At 40.1% G+C, this 20333-nt stretch overlaps 1 protein-coding gene across 4 annotated transcripts; it reads left to right on the top strand.

Moving 5' to 3' along the window:
• The first annotated feature begins 55 nt into the window (after positions 1-55).
• LOC146515912 (monocarboxylate transporter 13) lies at positions 56-12942 on the top strand. 4 transcript variants are annotated; one of them, XM_085165499.1, is made up of 7 exons: positions 57-1517; positions 1675-1813; positions 5580-5849; positions 6707-6850; positions 6931-7631; positions 7863-8103; positions 10556-12942. In XM_085165499.1, the coding sequence occupies exons 3-7, from the start codon at positions 5615-5617 to the stop codon at positions 10759-10761; spliced, it is 1527 nt and encodes a 508-aa protein (XP_085021625.1). In that variant the 5' UTR covers positions 57-1517; positions 1675-1813; positions 5580-5614; the 3' UTR covers positions 10762-12942. The 4 variants fall into 4 exon arrangements, with proteins under 4 accessions (XP_085021624.1, XP_085021625.1, XP_085021623.1 ...); XM_085165498.1 differs by having other exon boundaries at positions 56-1818; XM_085165497.1 differs by having other exon boundaries at positions 57-1813.
• The last annotated feature ends 7391 nt before the right edge of the window (positions 12943-20333 follow it).

Raw genomic sequence — 20333 nt, 5'->3', positions numbered from 1 at the left:
GACTCATTTTATTGCTCTGGATGACCAGCCAATGCCGATTGTGGAAAACATAGGATTGCATCGTCTTCTCAGCATACTCGAGCTGCGATATGAAATATAATAAATAAATTATTCTGAAAGCTCGAGACAGTGCCAATAGTTCAGTGATATTTTGTTAAATTACAATGTGGAGACTCTGCAATAATTTAACAGAAGTGCTTATTTTTCACTTGAAATTTTTTTGTGGTCATTTTTATTAAGATTTTATTTTTTATCGGCAGAGAATAAAATAAAACCTGTCTTCCAATTCATTGCATTTGTGTGTGTGTGTGTGGTAGAAGTATCGGTTTTTGTACTCTGTATCGGCAAGTACTCAGATCCAAGTATCGGTATCGTATCGGTTTGAAAAAATTGGTATCGTTGCATCCCTAGTTATTTTAAAAACAGCACCGACTAAAAAGGACGCCTCATGAATCAAAACTCAGTTTGCTAATTTAAGTATTTTCATTTGAAATAAAAAAATATTTATTTATCTTCAGTTTTTCCCTTGAAGGAATCCATTACTAATCATGGGATGACCTTTTGACGGGATCATATCTTTTTACTTTTACACAGTGTAAACAAGTGTTGCTTTGAGCAAGCGTGCACTCCATTGACATTTTCTCTTTGGTATATGACGCATTGATCAGAGGAGTCGTGTTAACTGTCTGCAAGGCAGCAACAGAGCAAACGTCTCACTTGTGAAAGGACTTGCTGAGCTCTCAGCTGGGTTTTGACGTGCCCGGCGCAGAATACAGTCTCAGTTGTCTGAGCTCGTAGCTTTATCTGCATGTGTGGGTGGTTATCGTGGACCACTATAATATGGTCTGTCTTTATTTGTCTATTTTTTTACAGATTTCATTATGTTACGGTCAGAATGTACATGTATTTGAGGGGTGTCGAAACACACAACATCTTCCCTATTGAAAGATACTGCTCTATTAAAAGTAGCACGCAAGGCAAAATCGTGGTTTTAAAAAACCCAGGATGTTACAAACAAGCGTCAGATTTGGGGATTTGATTGAGAAGCAAAGGAGAACGTACGTTTGAACGTATCGTAGTGATTTGTTAACTGCATGATGGACGAGTCACACTCGTGGTCAGAAAGCTCTGAGTAAACTGAAGTAGCCAAGTTCTCTAATATGAAGCTCTTAACTGATTTACTGATACATTGTTTCCACCTTTGATTGTTGCTAGTTAGTCATTGATATTAAATGTTACAGAAAAACACATGATTGTGTTTATGGTGTTACTCCTAGCAGATGCTAATGTCCTCACAGTAATTATAGTTTTTATACGTTTTATATGATTTAGCCGAGAAAGGAAAGCGATGGTGTTTAAATCTGCACGTAATCTTTCGCTCTGAATATCTCTCTCTCTCGCTCTCACACACACACAAACACCAAACTGCTGATAAGACAAGTTTAATAAAACTTTGCCCTGCATGTGTCTTTGTTTTCAACATGTCCAGGAACCGTGAGGTACAAAGGTCTATCCAGGTTAGCTGTTCACATGTTGCTCTTAACCTTTTACATTTTTAATCCTCTGCTGTATTTTATTCCTCTTATTATCTCCTTGATTCCTTTACTTAACCCCTTTTCTCACACTTATTGTCCACGCTTGACTTTCGCACCTTCTAACCTCTAACACGAGAAGACGAGCTGCATCTTTTCCTGTGCGAGTAACACCACTACAACCTCGGCATGTGACAAGCCGCTTATGCTTAACAAATCCCACCGAGCTTGGACAGCTGCCCCACAGGAGGAACATCATGGCTTCATACTGACCGAGAAAAGTAAGGTAGCAATATTATTTTACATGTATCACATGTGAAATCTAATGCTTTGAGTTACACTTTCATTCATCTCATCTTATAATGTTGTTGAGCTGTTGGGGTCATGATCCGGATTTAGGTTCAGACCTCTTTCATTCACATCACACAGAAGGTGAATAATCTCCATAATTGAAATGCATGAAAATCCTCTGTTCTCTATGCGCTCTGTGCAGTTTCATTATCGGTTTTTGTGTTATGTATGGTTCATCAGCAGATAAGGGAACTGAGCTAAATCCTATCATGTGTGATAAATTGTGCTCTGACTGTCGTCCAAAGAGACCAAGAGACAAATAACTAACAATAAACACACTTTACTGTTGTCCTTTTTGGACAGATGCAGAGAAAGATGAAAAATGTCCTTTTTCAGACTAAACGCTGGTTGGAATAAAGAGGTGTTGAATGTCTTGATTTATGACTGTTTCATGTTTAGTTGATTCAGCAGAGTGAGTATGGCTTGTTGAAATGAAATGCTGCTTAGACAAAGATTAATCCAGCCCTCGAGATTTTAGTCATGTGGACACACGTGGTGGTCAGTTTGAGGCAGACATCAAAGGAAGTAAATGGACTGTATGTACTGTCTCATGACCAAAGTTACATTGTCAGTGTTATCCAACTGCACCACACAAGTCACGTTATCATCGGTGGGAATTACAGCTGGAACTAAACTCTTAACCTAGGAATCAACATTTGCTCAGTGAGTGTTTATGTGAGGGAAAAACTATTCATCAAAAACCTCGTTTGACTTCCACAAGATTTTGCATCCTATCTGGATTTTCTCCGTAACACCTGGAAATGAAACTTTATGTGGGGTCCCAGTTCATCTTAAAAGCTTCTCGGAGTTTTTGTCAGGGCTCTGTACACGAGACAGGTACATATTACTCAAATATATCCACCCATATATTTTCTTAACCACTTATCAAACTGATGACAGCAGGGGAACTTGAGTCTAAGGGTGGTTGCCTGGTTGTAGGGGAGACCGGGGATAGTTGTAACACTTCCAATCATTTCAAATGATGTGATTCATCCTGTACATGCCCAATTCAGTTCTGCTATCACATGTGAAAAATCAGCACATTTTGTCAAACACAGACAATTTAACACGAAAAAAAGTAATTGGTATGCCAAAAAGTAAGTTTTTCTACTTTATTTCATTTTCTAATAGCATTATCTGCTTTGCAGTTAAACTCATCAAACTTAAATTATGTTATTTGTATGTCTATGGGGATATATTCTGTGTAGGTCTTTAGTGCTAATGTTTTAGTCGTTGGCTGTAATGTTAGCTAGTTCATGGCTATAGGAGTCTGGGTCAGTTGTAACAGCAACAGTCTGGGTTAGTTGTAACAATAATGCAGATGTTACAACCTACCACACTATTACTTTAACTTATATTAAACAAGTTGGGGCAACGACATCAGCAGAGAGGTTCACTGGTCGCTTTTGTATATGCGGTTAATGCCATTGGCAACACAATTCCTCCACTGTTTGTGTTCCCACACATACGTTATGCAGACCAGTGTGTCAGAGATGGACCAGTAGGAAGTATTGGTAGTGGAAATAAATCAGGATGGGTGCAAGAAACAGATTTCCTCATCTTTCTGAAGCACTTTGCAAACCACACCAAGGTAAGCCATGATAAAAAGTAATGGAATTGCGATGCTGGTGAACAACTACATTTTTTCAGTTTCATTGTTATGTTCAAAATTGGTGCAAGAGTTGTAGGTTATAATGCCCACTGAGCCAATGAGGCCAAACTCAAGGAAGATCAACCAAATTTAATGAAATATTCAGTTGCAGAAAATTCCATAATTTGTCTTTTTTGGGGGGGTTGGAATATGTTCAAAAGCTAGATTTCTGCATTCTGTCACACACACACACAGCTACATAAATGGCATAAAAGGATATGTTACAACTAGGGGTGGGTTTTAATAATCGATTTATCGATTAAAATCGATTCTGGCTTGGATAACGTGATATCGATTCATTAAAATCCTGAATTGATTTTTTTTATATAAATGCATTTTTCCCAAAATTCCAGAATCTCAGGTGAAACGTCACAAAATTTTGACAACCACCAAACATTTAAGACAGTAAATGAGAGCAGGCACGGCTTCTGCACAGAGACGTAAACACAAAGCGCGGAGCCGCCGACGCATCAGAATCAGTGAGACGTCGCCTTTCTCACCTGACGGCACGGACACGGTCGGGGCTGAAAGCCGACAGCTCGCTGATTCTGATGCGTCGGCGGCTCCGCGCTTTGTTTACGCCCTTTATGCGCTGATTCTAAAGCTGTTAGTTTGATCTCTCTCCAAACAATATTGACCGAACCAGCAGCAAAAGAAGATCCAAACTACACTTCACATAAACATCGTCATGGACTCACTCTGACTTTTGCTGTTTTGTTTCCACCACGATAAAATCACACTTCATGCACAGCTCTCTCTCTCTTTCTCTGTACTTCAAGAACAGTTTCCCGTCTATCCCCGAAATCTGTTTTCTGCATTATTCGCTTGCTTGTTACGCACAAGTCTACCGTTGTTTACAGGCTGTCAGCCAATGTTTTTCTTTCCTTTTACTTACTTCTGAAAAGAAAACCTAATTTCTGCCGTTCAACAGGCTTCTGAACAAATTTAAACTTTTTAAAATTATACAAAATGCAAAACGCTCAGCGTGTCTCTAATAAAACCGCTGTAACTTCAGAGGTAATGTTCATATGTTGATTAATGGTTTTCTTTCGTTTTTGATCTACTGCAGAATATTTTTATAAAATCCCAGAACAGGAAAATCCCCTTCATGTGTTTCTGTGTTTATCTTCAGCTACTTTGACACAAAGGCCTCTGCTGTGACGCTCACACTTTTGATAAAGTCTGGAAAGTGTCAGCTTCCTTTTTAGAGATACAAAAATATGTAAATGTACTGATCTAAATTATAATATTTCTGACTGTCTGAGGCAAAATTTCCCAGATTCAAATCGAATTGAATCGAATCATGGATCGAATCGATTCAGGACCTTGTGAATCGGAATAGAATCGATTCTAGAAATACCCAGCCCTAGTTACAACTAACCCAGACTATGGGGTTAATCGTAACATTTCACTCGTTGTGTTTGACACCATATCATGCAATGGGTAATTGTGCTGCAGAGAAAATAGCTGCACTATTTAATAGCAGAGACATGTAAATACTTTGCATTACATTTTGAATCCACTGCCTTAAACGATCTCTAATTTACAGACAGAAATGTCAAAAATGTTACAACTATCCCCGGTCTCCCCTACTGTTACACTTTTGAAGTACAGTGCTCTGTGCCAGGTTGCTGAAGTTGCTCTGTTTTTAGGGACTAAATGGTTATTGGAGACAGAATCGCAGCTCTGGCTCTCAGACATACCTGGGCTGGTCTTGTTGTTGCATGCATTAGTAATTCTGCATTAGAAGGTAACTTTTTTACTTAGTACTGACAAATTTTAGCCAGAGGTATCCAGATACGTCTTTCTGTTTAATGTATTCGTGTTCAAAATGTGTTGATTTGCATCTGAAATTAAACAAGAACATCATTCAGATTTAGTAGCTGTTCTGAATATCTTCAGTGCAGAGACACCAGCCAATATCTGTTTACAAATTAAAGTCTCTTATGGAAATTAATATCTTGCTTAACAATTTTACATCAAATGTAAAAGCACCCAAATAAATAAATAAATAAATAATAACATACTTGTTTTTCTCCCTGTAGATATTTGACTGTTTAAGAAGCCAGCACAAGTGAACATGGACTCTGCATCGAGAGCTCAGAGGAGAAGGGTAACCGTGGCGGCAGCTGCAGCCCCCGACGGCGGCTACGCCTGGTTCATCCTGCTCTCCTGCTTTCTAGTTTTTGGTCTGACCTTTGGGGTCATTAAAGCATTTGGTGTATTCTACGTTGAGATACATCGATACTTTGAAACCACAGCAACAGGTACATCGTGGATCACCTCTATAGCGGTGGCTACCATTCACATTGTAGGTAACTATCAGCACGTTTTTAATCTTAAGCATGTCTGTATTTAATACAAGCGTATGGAAGCGAGTGTGGTGAGAGTAGACATCGGAGCATCCCGACACATTTTCCTATTTTGACAGTATTATCTCGATGCGTTTACCCTGCTGCATTCAGCTTTTATGCTCCTTATATCTGGAACAAACGCCCAGAAAGCCTCAGATCAGCTGAAACACTCAGCTTATTTAAATCCAGGTTGAAGACTCACTTATTCTCAGTTGCATTTAAATAAAGCACCAAATCCGCACTTAAGCTTAAATTTCAAAACTTACATTTTAACTACTGATTTTATCTACTATTCTGATTTTATCTGTTTTAATTTTATATACTGTTTTGTTTGTTTGTTTGTTAATTAGTTTGTTTGTTTGCTTGTTTTAATCGATTTTAAATCCTGCTTTTTATTTGTTTTTGTTTCTAATGTCTCTGTAAAGCACTTTGAATCACCTTGTTGTTGAATTGTGCTATACAAATAAACTTGCCTTGCCTTGCCTTTAAATGCCCTCCCCTTTTTAAATTATGGCCACCAGGTGTCGCTCTTCTACAATTTAAAATAATTGTTAAACATTTGACACCCGGTTCTTTTTATGCTGAATGAATTCTGCTGCATTAATCACAAAACTACCAGGAAAGTACTCAAAATAATACGATATAATTTTGTTAGGATAGTTTGGTTATATAAATTATATAGCTGGACAATAAAGGACACTCTTAAGTCGATGATTAAAATTCTAAGCAAGTTTAAAAAGCATCTGTTATACTATGAAGTGTGTAAATGTTGTTATGGAATCAGTTATATGAGTATGTCCTATGTGTCCTTTTTGCAGCTCCAGTGGCATCTGCACTCAGCGCACGCTTCAGCCATCGTGCTGTAGTGATAACGGGGGGTCTGATGTGCAGCTTAGGAGTTGTATTTGGGGCTTTTGCCAATAACCTCACTGAACTCTACTTAACAGTAGGGTTTCTAAATGGTAAGCGATACAATGCACACAAAACCGACCGAAAACACAACACAGAAAAGATCATATTTGATGTTTTTTCTTTGCTGCAGGATTTGGCTATGCTTTAACGTGGACGCCCACAGTGACCATGCTGGGCTATTACTTTGAGAAGAGGCGCCCGGTGGCAAATGCCTTATCCAGCTCAGGAGAATGCATTCTTACCTTTGTCCTCACCCCTTTATTTCAGCTGCTGATTGACAGCTTCTCTTGGAGAGGTGCTCTGCTGATCTTAGGGGGTCTGCAGCTTAACCTGTGCGTATGTGGGATGTTGTTGAGGCCCCTGAAAGCCACCAAAGATCCTACTATTGGCAGTGAGATAAAAGCTGCAGAAGAAAGCTTGGAACTCAGATCAGTCTCTAAAGAGGACTTGGATGAGGTCAAGTCCAGCTGCCATGTAGGGAAAGAGCTGGAGGACGCTGATGAGTGGAGAGTGGAACCATGTTTTGAAGATGACAAACATAATATGACTGAAGAATCAACCAGCAGAACTAAGTGGACTGAACTAAAGAACAAAATTCTTCTATATGTAGATTATACCCTCATTACAAATGCTCAGTTCATGATCTACTCTATGTTTGGGGTGTTTGCTGCTCTGGGTTTCTTTGCCCCAGCTCTGTTCCTGGTTCCTTATGCCCGTAGTAAAGGGATCGAGGAGTACCAGGCAGCTGCTCTTATGTCCATCTCTGCAGTGCTGGACCTCTTTGGAAGAGTGTTTTTTGGCTGGGTGGCAAACCTAAGACTGATAGAGACGGTGCGTTCAATGTAATAGAACCATACTTTGAAAATCACATGATAGCAAAGTGCTTCTTATCAACAGGATTACAGATCAAACAGATATGCCTGTTGAGCAAGAAATATTGTAGGTGTTGAGTGAAACAATAAGTAAATCATTACAACTTAATATCTACGGAAAGGTAAATAATGCATTGATACTCTAGTGTGAAACTGAGAAACACTCTGATGCACTGTTTCCCATTTCCAGGTGCAGCAGCTGACGGCTACAGTGATTCTGCTGGGTACGGTGTTACTGCTATGCCCGTTGGCTACCTCGTTTTCAGAGCTGGTTGCTTTTAGTGCAGTTTACGGGCTGGTGTATGGTGCAACGGTTGCCATTCACATCACTGTGCTGGTTGAGGTTGTGGGCATCCAGAGGCTCGGCAGTGCACTGGGGTTCTTCATGCTTATACGCAGCAGCGGAGGCCTGCTTGGACCACCTATTGCTGGTGAGTTTTTATAGTGAACACTAAAAACAACAGACGTGTTAAACCTTCTGTGAATATCAGAAAAGAAATGGATTTTTAACTTTATGTTGTTGCTGTGAAACTCATCCATTTAGCTGTTGTGACTGCAAACTAAAAGGTATAATTATTGAATTATTGCTTTATATTAACATTTCTATTTGCAAAGCTTTAGAAACATTTCAAGGTCGCAGTGTCCTCTCACATTATCCAATACATAAAGTCTTACACAGTGGTTGTGCTTATGCATTTTTCTACAATGTAACTGCAGCACACTGAAGCTCAGTGGAATCAAATGAGATTTTGATATTTATTTTACAGCTGATTGCTTCCAAATATGTATTTTTCTTGTTAAAGAGAGGCTCTTCCTTCTGTTACGCTGCATTGCAACAGCAGCTGCAGTAACTATGCATGCAAAGCAGAAAAAAAGAGCAAAGAGATGACAAATGGCAAATAGACGCCTAACTGGAAGTGCGTGTGTCCTTTTTTCAGCTATTTCATCTCACCACCTTGCCAAGATATATTTAAACGAGTTGCGAATATGCCATCATACATCTCCAGTAATCTGTCTGCAAATTTAATTAAAAAGGCATTTCTTGAACTAAATTACAGTAAAATGTTTTTCTGCTCCTCTCTCTGTGCAAACCAACACATACCATGAGCCCCGCCTCCCAAATCAGCGAGGATTTAACCTGATTATGGAGGTTGTGACTCACATTCACACACAACACTAAAGAAAAGCAGTTAATAGAGATTAGAAAACATCCGGTGTGATTTGGCGTGCAGACAGACAGATACGCTCCCTTTGGTGGACGATTTATGGTTATTTGATTTTTTGGTTTTTCTTTAAACAAAAGAAAACGTTGCATAGAAAAATATCAACAAATACTTTTCAGTCCTCCCCCAGTTTCTTACTTTCCTGCTGACATTTAAAGGATTTTTTTCATTTATTTAACTCCCTAAAAATCTCTTAATTTGGATAAAAGTGACACCCCCACATGTAAATGTTGAATTAAAGAACACGCTCGAGGCTGAAACTGATCTCAAATATAGTTAAATGCTCATTGAAGTGAAGTAGATGCAAATATAGCCAGTGGTGTCCTATTTTTAACTCAACATGGTTCCTCTGACACAGAGGCTATTTCTAACTACTTCTACTACTTTCATGACCGGAGACTTGATGGATTTTGACGATGCATCAAAGATTCTATTTATGTTTCCTTCATGTGCGTCGCTGGCTTCATTGCCTTAGGATGAACCGAATGTTAGTGCAATCCAATTTCTGCCTCAGTCTTTTGTAGGGATGGGTATCGTTTAGGTTTTATCCGATACCGGTGCCAAACCGGTACTTTTGAAACAGTGCCGGTGCTTAAATGGTGCTCAAACCGGTGCTTAAAGAATGGAGAACACAAAATTGGTCCAAAAACCTCTCATGTTCAGCTGTTTTTTTGTAAAAAGATAACAATGTTAGCCTTTTCTGCAGCTATGGGGCATATATGGTATCACTCTTGGCTGGAAGCAGCTTAAACAATGGAAAAAACACAAACTTTGTCCAAAAACCTCTCATGTTTAACTGTTTCTCACTTTTTCTTTGGTCATTTTAGCCTTTTTGTCCAGGGTGAAGGGAGTATCTGCCATCAAACAAGAAGACAGCCGCATGTAGCTATGATGATGTTTGCTAGTTCACCTTACATGCATTAATGTAATAACGTGGTTAGCCTACTCAACGTAAATTACACACAAACAACATTAAGCTACTCACGCAGAGAAGAACGGCTGCTGCTGCATCATCATCATCATCATTTCTGCTACACTGGCAGGGCTAGGGGCCAGGACTCTCCTCTTCAGGTTTTTGGGGGATGTTGCTAACTCCGGGTCGATAACAGGCACCACACCCGCAGTAGATGTGCTCGGTGTGAGGTCTCGCAGCAAGCTATCAAATACGGCGCATTTCTCGGCTTTTAAAAAAACGCTATGCGTCGCCAGGTGTTTCATCAGATTTGAGGTGTTACCTCCTTTGACAGTATCACAGTATCAGCTTAAAGCACTTGTTGCAGCTGCTGAGTTTGCATCTTTTGCTGTGAAGTACAGCCAGACTTTGACCGCTTCGCCTTGGGCATTTTTAATCTGTAGCTCTGCTCTAAAAGAACGTACGTACCTGGACCCGCCTACTATCCTCGGAAACGTAAAATGATTGGCTAGAATCCAAAGTGTATCACAGCTCAGGAAAATAAAGCACCGAAATGTGCGCTGCTTTTCGGTTTGGTTACTACCGTTTATGACAGAACGGCACCGGATACCGGTACCCATCCCTAGTCTTTTGCTTGTTCATGAACAACAACATAGCTTAAACATTGTTGTGTTTGTTGGTTTTTTGACAGCACAGGTGAATTCCAGTGATGAATAGATGTTGTCTCACTTCTACTTTCCCTTTTAGGATTCTTCATTGACAAGATGAGTGATTATGGGACAGGTTTCCTCATGGCAGGGGTGTCTCTCATTGTCTCTGCCTTGTTCCTGCTCCTCTTCCACATAATGAACCGAAGAGGTCAGGGCACAGCTAACAAGAGCCAGAAACAACACAAGGACAACAAAGGACAAAGTCTAGGAGGGGAAGAAAAAGAGGAGCAGGACATGACATGACAGAGAATTTTCTGCAGTTGGTGAGTTTAAAATGGTGACTGAGCCAAAGATTGCCATCAAAGAAGGAAAAAGAAGAAAGCAAGGATTGGCAAGTTAAACGTCAAAAATGTCACCCTGCCATGTGTTTCTTTTACGTACACAAACGTCACACAAAATTACACTGGAAATAAAGAAATTGTCATTTTGTCATTTTGATATAAACACTTTGCAACCGTCTGTTTACTTTTCACAAAGCACAATTTTACAATCTGTCTCGTTTTTATTAGTTTCAGGGTTAGCAGTGTCAGTTCTGCAGTCAGTGGATAGGAACAAATGTATTCGGGTTTTTAAAGATGCATTTGAGATTAATTTCAAGGAAGAGCAAGCAGAAACACATGAAAGGGCTAACCGTTTTTAACTGAATGTTCAATGCTTTTCATACCAATAGACTGACGAACATTTTGTACGCTCCCCGAAGCACTGGTGGAAAACACTGCACTGACTCGTCTGCACAAAGCTGTAGTAATGATAAGATTTGACCTGACCGTTCACAAGCTCATTCCCATTTGTTAATAAATACAACTTTGTTACTGAACGTCTTTAATCCTTGTATGGATGATGTGTCTGCATGGACGAGTGCGGAGCTGCTACTTTTAAAATGCAACTATGGCTCCCTCCAGTGACAAGATACTGCTATTGCATTTGCAGGCTTCCTAACTGCAGCACTGAGCTGAAAATGCTGATACATACAGATCACAGAGAGGATTTGACTATTGGAAAAAAAAATTAGTTGAAGCATGCTCTCCTTTACTTTCAGGCCCCTTGTTACAGCCCAGATGCTATCTGAACTATTCAAACTTCAACATTGGAGTTTTTCCTGTCCTATGCTGCACAATTTTTGGTAAATGCAAACCCTGCAGTAATGCAAACACACAGTAACGAGTGTAAATAAATACATCCCTCTTCATAAACCTGTAATAACGACATCCAAAGTGAGGTTTACAAGCAGTGGCCCACACTGGAATGCCCCCACACTAAGAGGCACAAGATATGCAGACTCACACAGGCCAACACACACAGCAAAGGCAAAAGGCTACAGAAATGAAAACTCGCCACAACAAGAGAGCTGCTCTCAGAATACCACAAGGCTTTGATCTACCAGACAGGAACAAAGACCTAATCCATGTTTCATAGGAGCTCTACATGAAAACCAAACACACACATTCATTCACACACACTCGCAGGCACACAGTACGCCGTGGTTGAGTGCCAAGAGACGGATGCGACTACCTATCAGGAAACGGTTATTGTTTTCTGAACTGAACAAATGTGCATTTTCAGACCAGTAAAATCAGAAACTAGGGCGGGTTATGCAGTTTTCATTTTCACTGTAAGGACTGGTTTATTGAACCAGTGATTTGCAGACCATATGAGAGCCATACAGTTACACGATGTAACCCGGGTAACTGTGACAGCCTCATGCTGTCCCCCGTCCTATTTTAACACTTGTGCACGGAGCACAACAGACAAAAATCCTTCCAATGCTCGTCAGATCCCAGCAGAAAGTTTCTCTCGCTCTGCTGGCATCCGCCCACAGGCTGCCTCATTTTTACAACCAATCGAAAACAACAAAGCAAAAGCCTGTGACAGTGATACTGTGAAAGAAATGTTTTTCTGCAGGATTATCTCTACGTAGTTTGAATAATTCGAGTTTACCAGTATGGATGATTTGAGCGCCGTGATCAGCTTTTGGAATATAAATGATGTTTAGTCGATACCGAGGACCCACAGTGCACCAAGAGAAGAACACGACTCGGCAGCATGTTGTTAATTTGACTGTGATTTGCAATCAGACATCTTATCCATACTCATCAGAATAAAATATCCAGACTTATTCATTACATGTAGGGATGGGTACCGGTACCAGACTGAAAAGCAGCGCACATTTCGGTGCTTTTTTTTCCTGAGCTGTGATACACTTTAGATTCTAGCCAATCATTTTACGTTTCCGAGGATAGTAGGCGGGTCCAGGTACGTACGTTCTTTTAGAGCAGAGCTACAGATTAAAAATGTCCAAGGCGAAGCGGTCAAAGTCTGGCTGTACTTCACAGCAAAAGATGCAAACTCAGCAGCTGCAACAAGTGCTTTAAGCTGATACTGTGATGCTGTCAAAGGAGGTAACACCTCGAATCTGATGAAACACCTGGCGACGCATAGCGTTTTTTTTAAAAGCCGAGAAATGCGCCGATTTGATAGCTTGCTGCGAGACCTCACACCGAGCACATCTACTGCGGGTGTGGTGCCTGTTATCGACCTGGAGTTAGCAACATCCCCCAAAAACCCGAAGAGGAGAGTCCTGGCCCCTAGCCCTGCCAGTGTAGCAGAAATGATGAGGATGATGATGCAGCAGCAGCCGTTCTTCTCTGCGTGAGTAGCTTAATGTTGTTCGTGTGTAATTTACGTTGAGTAGGCTAACCACGTTATTACATTAATGCATGTAAGGTGAACTAGCAAACATCATCATAGCTACATGCGGCTGTCTTCTTGTTTGATGGCAGATACTCCCTTCACCCTGGACAAAAAGGCTAAAATGACCAAAGAAAAAGTGGAAAACAGTTAAACATGAGAGGTTTTTGGACAAAGTTTGTGTTTTTTCCATTGTTTAAGCTGCTTCCAGCCAAGAGTGATACCATATATGCCCCATAGCTGCAGAAAAAACTAACATTGTTATCTTTTTACAAAAAAACAGCTGAACATGAGAGGTTTTTGGACCAATTTTGTGTTCTCCATTCTTTAAGCACCGGTTTGAGCACCGTTTAAGCACCGGCACCGTTTCAAAAGTACCGGTTTGGCACCGGTATCGGATAAAACCTAAACGATACCCATCCCTAATTACATGAGATAGGATATTAGTTACAGAGGTCATATAGTTCCCTAAAAGCAAGACTTTGCATCTTCTTCAGAACTATGGACCAGATGTGGTGTAAAGTGCACTGCAACCTATAAGTTGACTTTTACATTTAAACAATTCAGTCACAATAAATATGATGTTTTCTTCATGTATATGAGGGAAAGACCTCGTCGGTGGGATGTGTGTAAAAAGAGAGAGAGAGAGTGTGTGAGGCAGCCTAAATCTGACCCTTTCAGCATCATCTCCTATAAAGAAGGAAGCACACGAAGAGCTTTGAAGTCTAACATGAGTTACTGAAGCACCTCCTGGACGCTTTGACCCCACAGTAGAACGCCTGAGCTGTGAGTTGCTATAGAAACTGAATGAGTTTCTTTCTTCTTCTTTTTCGACCTGTAGGTCACGGTGAGGAATTCTGCACAGCTATCCGAGTTTTTAGTTGCAGGATGAGAAGAGCTGTGAGGCAAGAGGGAGGGAAAAAAGACAACTGTATCTGAGAGATGAGAAACTAATTTGGACAAAAAGCGAAACTTAAAACTAAGGTGGAGCACATGAGGTAGAGCAGTAGGCGATCGACCATAAATAAACGACAAGAGGAAGCAGAAAGACAGAAAAGAACCAATTACTGTATGCCGGGGGAAGCGCTCAGAGTGAGCTCACACATCAGACTTTTTGCAGGTTGGAGCTGTTAGAGGATTCAGTATCGTGATATTTTAGTGAACACAAGGAAATCGAGCAGAATCACATCAGTGAGAAAGTCGTCCTGATCATGAGAGATTAACGAAACAGCTAAAAAGGGTTAAATCATTACTAAAACATATCAAAGCTGGACACATCTTTGAGCAGATTTTTGATTTTAGTTGATCTGAGATGAAGATATCTGTAGTACTTTCAGGGGAATGTTCTAGACTACAACGGATTTAAAAAACAAACGCACAGCCTAGAAGTTTGAATAACGAACAGACATGAATTTGGAGCTCCCTGCCTTGAATAAACGTTCAGTTTGCAGGCGATTAAATCTTTTGTAAATAAAAACAGCCTTTTTCTGATTTTAAGGTTACTGACAGTACTGAAGGAAACAGTAACTGTTTGGGCGTCATGAATGCCTTTCTGTCTGTCATCTATCACAAACCCTTCCTCTCCTTTTATCTGCAGCTTTTCCGTCCCGCACCCTCTTTTTATCTTTCCACCTTGATCTTCTTCCTGCGCTAACCCACAGTATTAAACAGCTGCCATACTTTAAATCATCAGTGTGTTGCTGTATCTCTAACACTCCTAAATAGTAAACCTTTAAGTGCCATACAAAAGAAGCAAGATTTTATTTATGACATGCACCGACCGGATACTTCATCCAAATGCTAATACTGGGTTAGACCCGCTTTTGCATTCAGAACTAGTCTAATTCCTCATGGCGTGGATTCAACAAGGTGCTGCAAACATTCCTGACACCGTGGTCCACACTGACATGGCAGGTTCACACAGCTGCTACAGAGTTGTTGGCTGCACATCCATGATGTAAGCTCAGCTCATTTCAGTTTTATTTATCTGGTGCCAAATCTCAACACTCACTTTATATTGTAAGTTAAAGACAACAACAGAGCGAAAGCCCAAAAATCAAACCACCTGTGAGCCTGCATTCAGTGACACTAGTAGGGAAAAACTCCCTTTTAACAGGAAGCAGGCTCAGTGAGGGGCGGGGCCATCTCCAACGACCGGTGGGGGATGACGAGAGGAAGACGGAGGGTTTATGAATAACTAATGATTACATGCACACTGAGTGTGAAAAGAGGTGAAGGGAGAAGCAGAGAAAGGTGACTGCTCTGTCTCCCATTCTACCATTAAACACCCTAAACTACATGTAAACCACAAAGTGCTCCATTGTGGTGATATGCTGCTATGAGGTCCTTAAGATAAGATATGGCCTGACTGAGATATAAAGATAAGCAAGTATCTGTGCCTTTGACTGTTTGTTGATGTTAATGCTCCCTTTAACGAATGACATCATGTGGAGTTGGACAAAGAGCTACGATATACCTGGGAGCTCATGTTTTTTCTACCATGTAATTATGATCATTGCAAAGTTGGCATTTTAAAATTGAATTACTTCTCCTGTCATTTGTGTCAGACTTTAGTTACTGGAGCTCATCAGTGGCTCGTTTAGCAAATTAGAAGGCTGCCACAAACGATTATTTTGATAGTCCTAGTCACCGATTATTTTTGCGATTAGTCGACTAATCAAATCCATTGGACGTAAAATTTACAGCTTATTGCACCAGCAGCATCTGCTCTTATATAACTATCATTAGCTTACAGCTTTAAGTGTTTAAGGTATGTGCTAACTAAAAATAAAGACAAGATGATAGTTTATTACATTTTAATGAAATTTGCAGATTGTTTCTGTGAAGTTTAATAAACTCCTTGCTATCTAAAATATAACAGGACACCGGAATAAATTCTCCAGCATCTCACACTTCTGATAATCAGCTGTCTGCTTGACGTTTATTCAGCTGTGTAAAACTATAACTTTAATCTCAGCCAAACCGATTTACTCAGGAACAAATAAAATACTAAAAAAAAAGCCAAACAATAACATTTTGAAGTTATCTAAGTGACTTATATATCATGCTTAACCTGAGTAGCGAAAGACAGCAGTGGGTTTGAAAACGATTAGCCGGGAGTCCGGTGTTCTCACGGCTCTAGTTAGCCTAGCCCCCGGCTAGCTATCGAGCTAGTGGCTAACAGACGTCTCCGAAAACGTCGGAGCGCTTTTGAAAATATGTGGTGTCTTGATAAACTGAGCAGATATTTGAGGTTTACACAGCTACATTCTCGCCTGAAAATATGTTAAACTTTATTTTGTGACCCAAAAAGAATTATAAGAGTAATATTAAAACTAACTAGCTGCCGCCATTGTTGGAAACTGAGCTGGGCTCAGTTTACATGAATTCTGGGACACAGCTTCTTCTTCTTCTTCGGGGTTTCTGGCATCCTTGTACATGCAGTGCTGCCATCTTCTGTTTCAGTCCGTTATTACACTCTTAAATCCTACTACTTATTCCTGCGTCTTTTATGATCTTACAAAGCTTCAAACGACGCGTCGACTATTAAATCAGTCGTTGACGATTTTAATAGTCGACGTAATCGTGACTAGTCGACTAATCGCGGCAGCCCTAGAAGGAATGCCACTGCAATCAACTACAAGTGAGCCTCTGTTTCCTGTTCTTAGCTGACGGGAGCGACATCCAGTGTGGTCTTCTACTGTTGCCCATCTGCTTCAAGGTTAGATGTACTGCATACCTTGGCTTTAATCAGAGGTTAATTGAGTTAGCGATCTTCAAGCAGCCTGGCCATTCTAATCTGACCTCTTAAATCACCTTTCTCCCCCATTCTAATGCTCAGTTTGAACTTCAGCTGGTCGTCCTTATCCCGACTACATGTTTAAATACACTTAATAATAATAAATTGTGTGTGTGTGTTTGTGCGTACATATAGCATAGCATAGCATAGCATCTTTATTTATAACGCACTTTACATCCAACAATGTTGACCAAAGTGCTACAAATATAAAACAGAGAGGAAACAGTTTAAATTACATATAAAATATCTTAAAATTAAAAATAATATAATTAATAAGAAAACATATTAAGAGACATCAACAAGTCCTGCTGTGCTAAAAGCCAAGGTAAATAAATATGTTTTAAGATGTGATTTAAAAACAGATAAGGAAGGTGCCTGTCTAACATGTAAAGGCAACTCATTCCACAGTTTTGGTGCTGCCACAGCAAACGCCCGATCCCCTCTGAGCTCACGATTAGTCCTGGGCACGCTCAGGAGGAAGGTATGTATGGATGAAGAAGCTCAGAGAGGTACAGAGGGGCAGCATTGGACAAACATTTAAAAACAAATAAAAGCAGCTTAATATGATCCTAAAATGCACGGGCAGCCAATGAAGTGAATATAAAACTGGGGTGATGTGCTCGCATCTATTACAGTATTACAGTACAGTACAGTAATCCAGCCGAACGGTTACAAAAGCATGGATTACTTTGCGTGTATGTGTGTTATAGTATAGATAAAGATCACGCACATCAAAGGCCAATCTTTGCATGTAGTATAATATTTGCTTCATTTGCTAAAGTTCAGTTTTCAAACTAGAAAACAAAAAAAAAACAAACACATGAGAACAATCAGTAAAATTGCAATTAAGTCACAGATTTGTGTAACTGATCCCAACTGGTTCCTCAGAGTTTACATTCTGTCAGACACATTAAAACCAAATGCTGGGAAGCAGCGAAAGCCTGCTGAAGCTTTTTCAATGTGACATAGTGAAAAGTAAAACAAGGTAGACTTTTATTGCCGTTTGATATACACAACATCAAAAGGAGGACATTAAAGAGTTCAAGTGCTGTAAAAACTTGCCCTCTGCTCCGTATAAGTGCAACAAAGCTCGGGTATCCTTCTGTCACTTCTGGCACAGCGTTGCAGGATGAAATCATGCAGCGTGATCATCTGATTACCAAACACACAATTTATTATCAGAATTTTCCGTTGTTGTCATATGTGCTGCGTGTGTCAGGGGGTTCAAGCTCATCCAAGTGGAACTTTGACTCCTGTCCACATTCAGCAGCCGAGTTCAAACTAACCAATCGCGGCTGACCTGTGACCTCTTGCGTTGACCCTCTGACCCCAACTGACAGGCCTGATTAGAAATGAACAATCTGACAAGTTTCAGCTTCAGGCTTCAGCTCACTGATACAAACGCAGCCCACATAAAAAGCTAATAAACATTAAAAGCCACACCAAAAAGATAAATGATCTATTCACTCGCAAAGCTGGTTTCACCCATGCATAACTCCACAAATGGCATGTTGTCTGATGTTTATTTGTCACTAAACTATTTCAGAAATGTTTTAACGATTACATTTTCAGCCATTCTGGTTCCAACATCCATGTTTTTTCCAACATAGAAGGTAAATGATCAATTGGACCATCTTCAGGTAAAAAAAATGTGTCCATTACTTTGTCTACTGTTCCATGACCAAATTAATGCAATACTTTGTTCAAAGATTCAATTCAATTTTATTTATATAGCGCCAAATCACAACAAAAGTCGCCTCGAGGCGCTTCATAGATACAGAGAAAAACCCAACAATCATATGACCCCCTATGAGCAGCACTTTGGCGACAGTGGGAAGGAAAAACTCCCTTTTAACAGGAAGAAACCTCCGGCAGAACCAGGCTCAGGGAGGGGCGGGGCCATCTGCTGTGATTGGTTGGGGTGAGAGAAGGAAGACAGGATAAAGACATGCTGTGGAAGAGAGACAGAGATTAATAACAGATATGATTCAATGCAGAGAGGTCTGTTAACACATAGTGAGTGAAGAAGAAACACCCAGTGCATCATGGGAATCCCTGGCAACCTACACCTATTGCAGCATAACTAAGGGAGGATTCAGGGTCACCTGGTCCAGCTCTAACTATATGCTTTAGCAAAAGATGCACATTTAACATTAAAGTCACATTAAAGAACAATCTTCAGAACAAATTTTAAATATATTTTCTTCTTCCAAATATCACTTTAGCACATATTCACAAAGTCTGGTAAATCTTTGGTTTTGGTTCATTTAAATGTTGCCGTGCATTTCGTCCTCCTTTCATTGACGCTGATGCACAGAGTCAGCAATAAGGTCTCTGTGGACTGAATCCTTTATTGCTAAGATCATGGTAACAAAACATTAGACGTCAGGGTTGGTCCATGTGATTGAAATAGGTTTACAAGCTGTTGTTGTACTGCTTAATGTTTCTGTAGTACATCAGTGATTGGTTCATATTATCCCTAGAAGCCTTTGGCAATGTGTTAAAGACCCTCAGCACTAAATAACTCCTCTCCTGCAGTCTCTAAGATTAACAGCGTGAGGAATGAACATTTTATCCCATTATTTAGTGCACAAACTCCCAGTATCAACAAGAAATATGATGAATTATATAGGAAAACTCAAGCATCTGTGGTATGAATGCATGGTGTGTGTGTACGTGTTTGGCTACAGTAGACCCCAACCACAAAGCTTACTGGTACTTATACTTTTTGTATTAAGACAGTATTTAAATGTAACCTCTGTTGAAACTCACAGATTCTGTCCAGATGCACAAGCTGGCCTTCGCTGTGAAACATATGTCACACATTTACCTCTTTGGCTTCTATGAAATCACACTCTCTGCTCGTGTGCAAACATGAAAAAGAGGGGCTGCTCTGTCCGCTCAGCCACATCTGTCTTTGGAGAGCTACCAAACATTACAGCATGAATCAGGCTAGAATTAATCAGTATCAGAGAGGATTTAATATGGAGTCCCCAGAGATTTGCAGACACTCCATCCTCCCAGAAACAGCTACAATTTATCTTTTTCTCCAGAGAACAGCTGTCAGATGAAAGGATTTTTTTTTGCCTTTCAAGAGGAGCCTGTCTCTAAACAGACTGCAATCAAAGATTTGATCTTTTAGGTGTCCATCTTTCTAATTTCTGTCTTATATAGATGACACACATATAACATTGTTTCCAAAATAGTTCAGATGCTGTTCCCTGTAACAGAAACGCAGACAGAAAATGCATGTATGAATGGATGAATTTAATTTAAAAAGTACTTGGAAATTTCATCATATGTGTGAAAGAAAATCACGGACACTGGT

Source organism: Neolamprologus multifasciatus, chromosome 7 (assembly GCF_963576455.1).
Source record: "Neolamprologus multifasciatus chromosome 7, fNeoMul1.2, whole genome shotgun sequence".
NCBI classification, from domain to species: domain Eukaryota; kingdom Metazoa; phylum Chordata; class Actinopteri; order Cichliformes; family Cichlidae; genus Neolamprologus; species Neolamprologus multifasciatus.
Note: the sequence above shows the minus strand (reverse complement) of the source record. Positions and strands in the feature narration are given on the sequence as shown.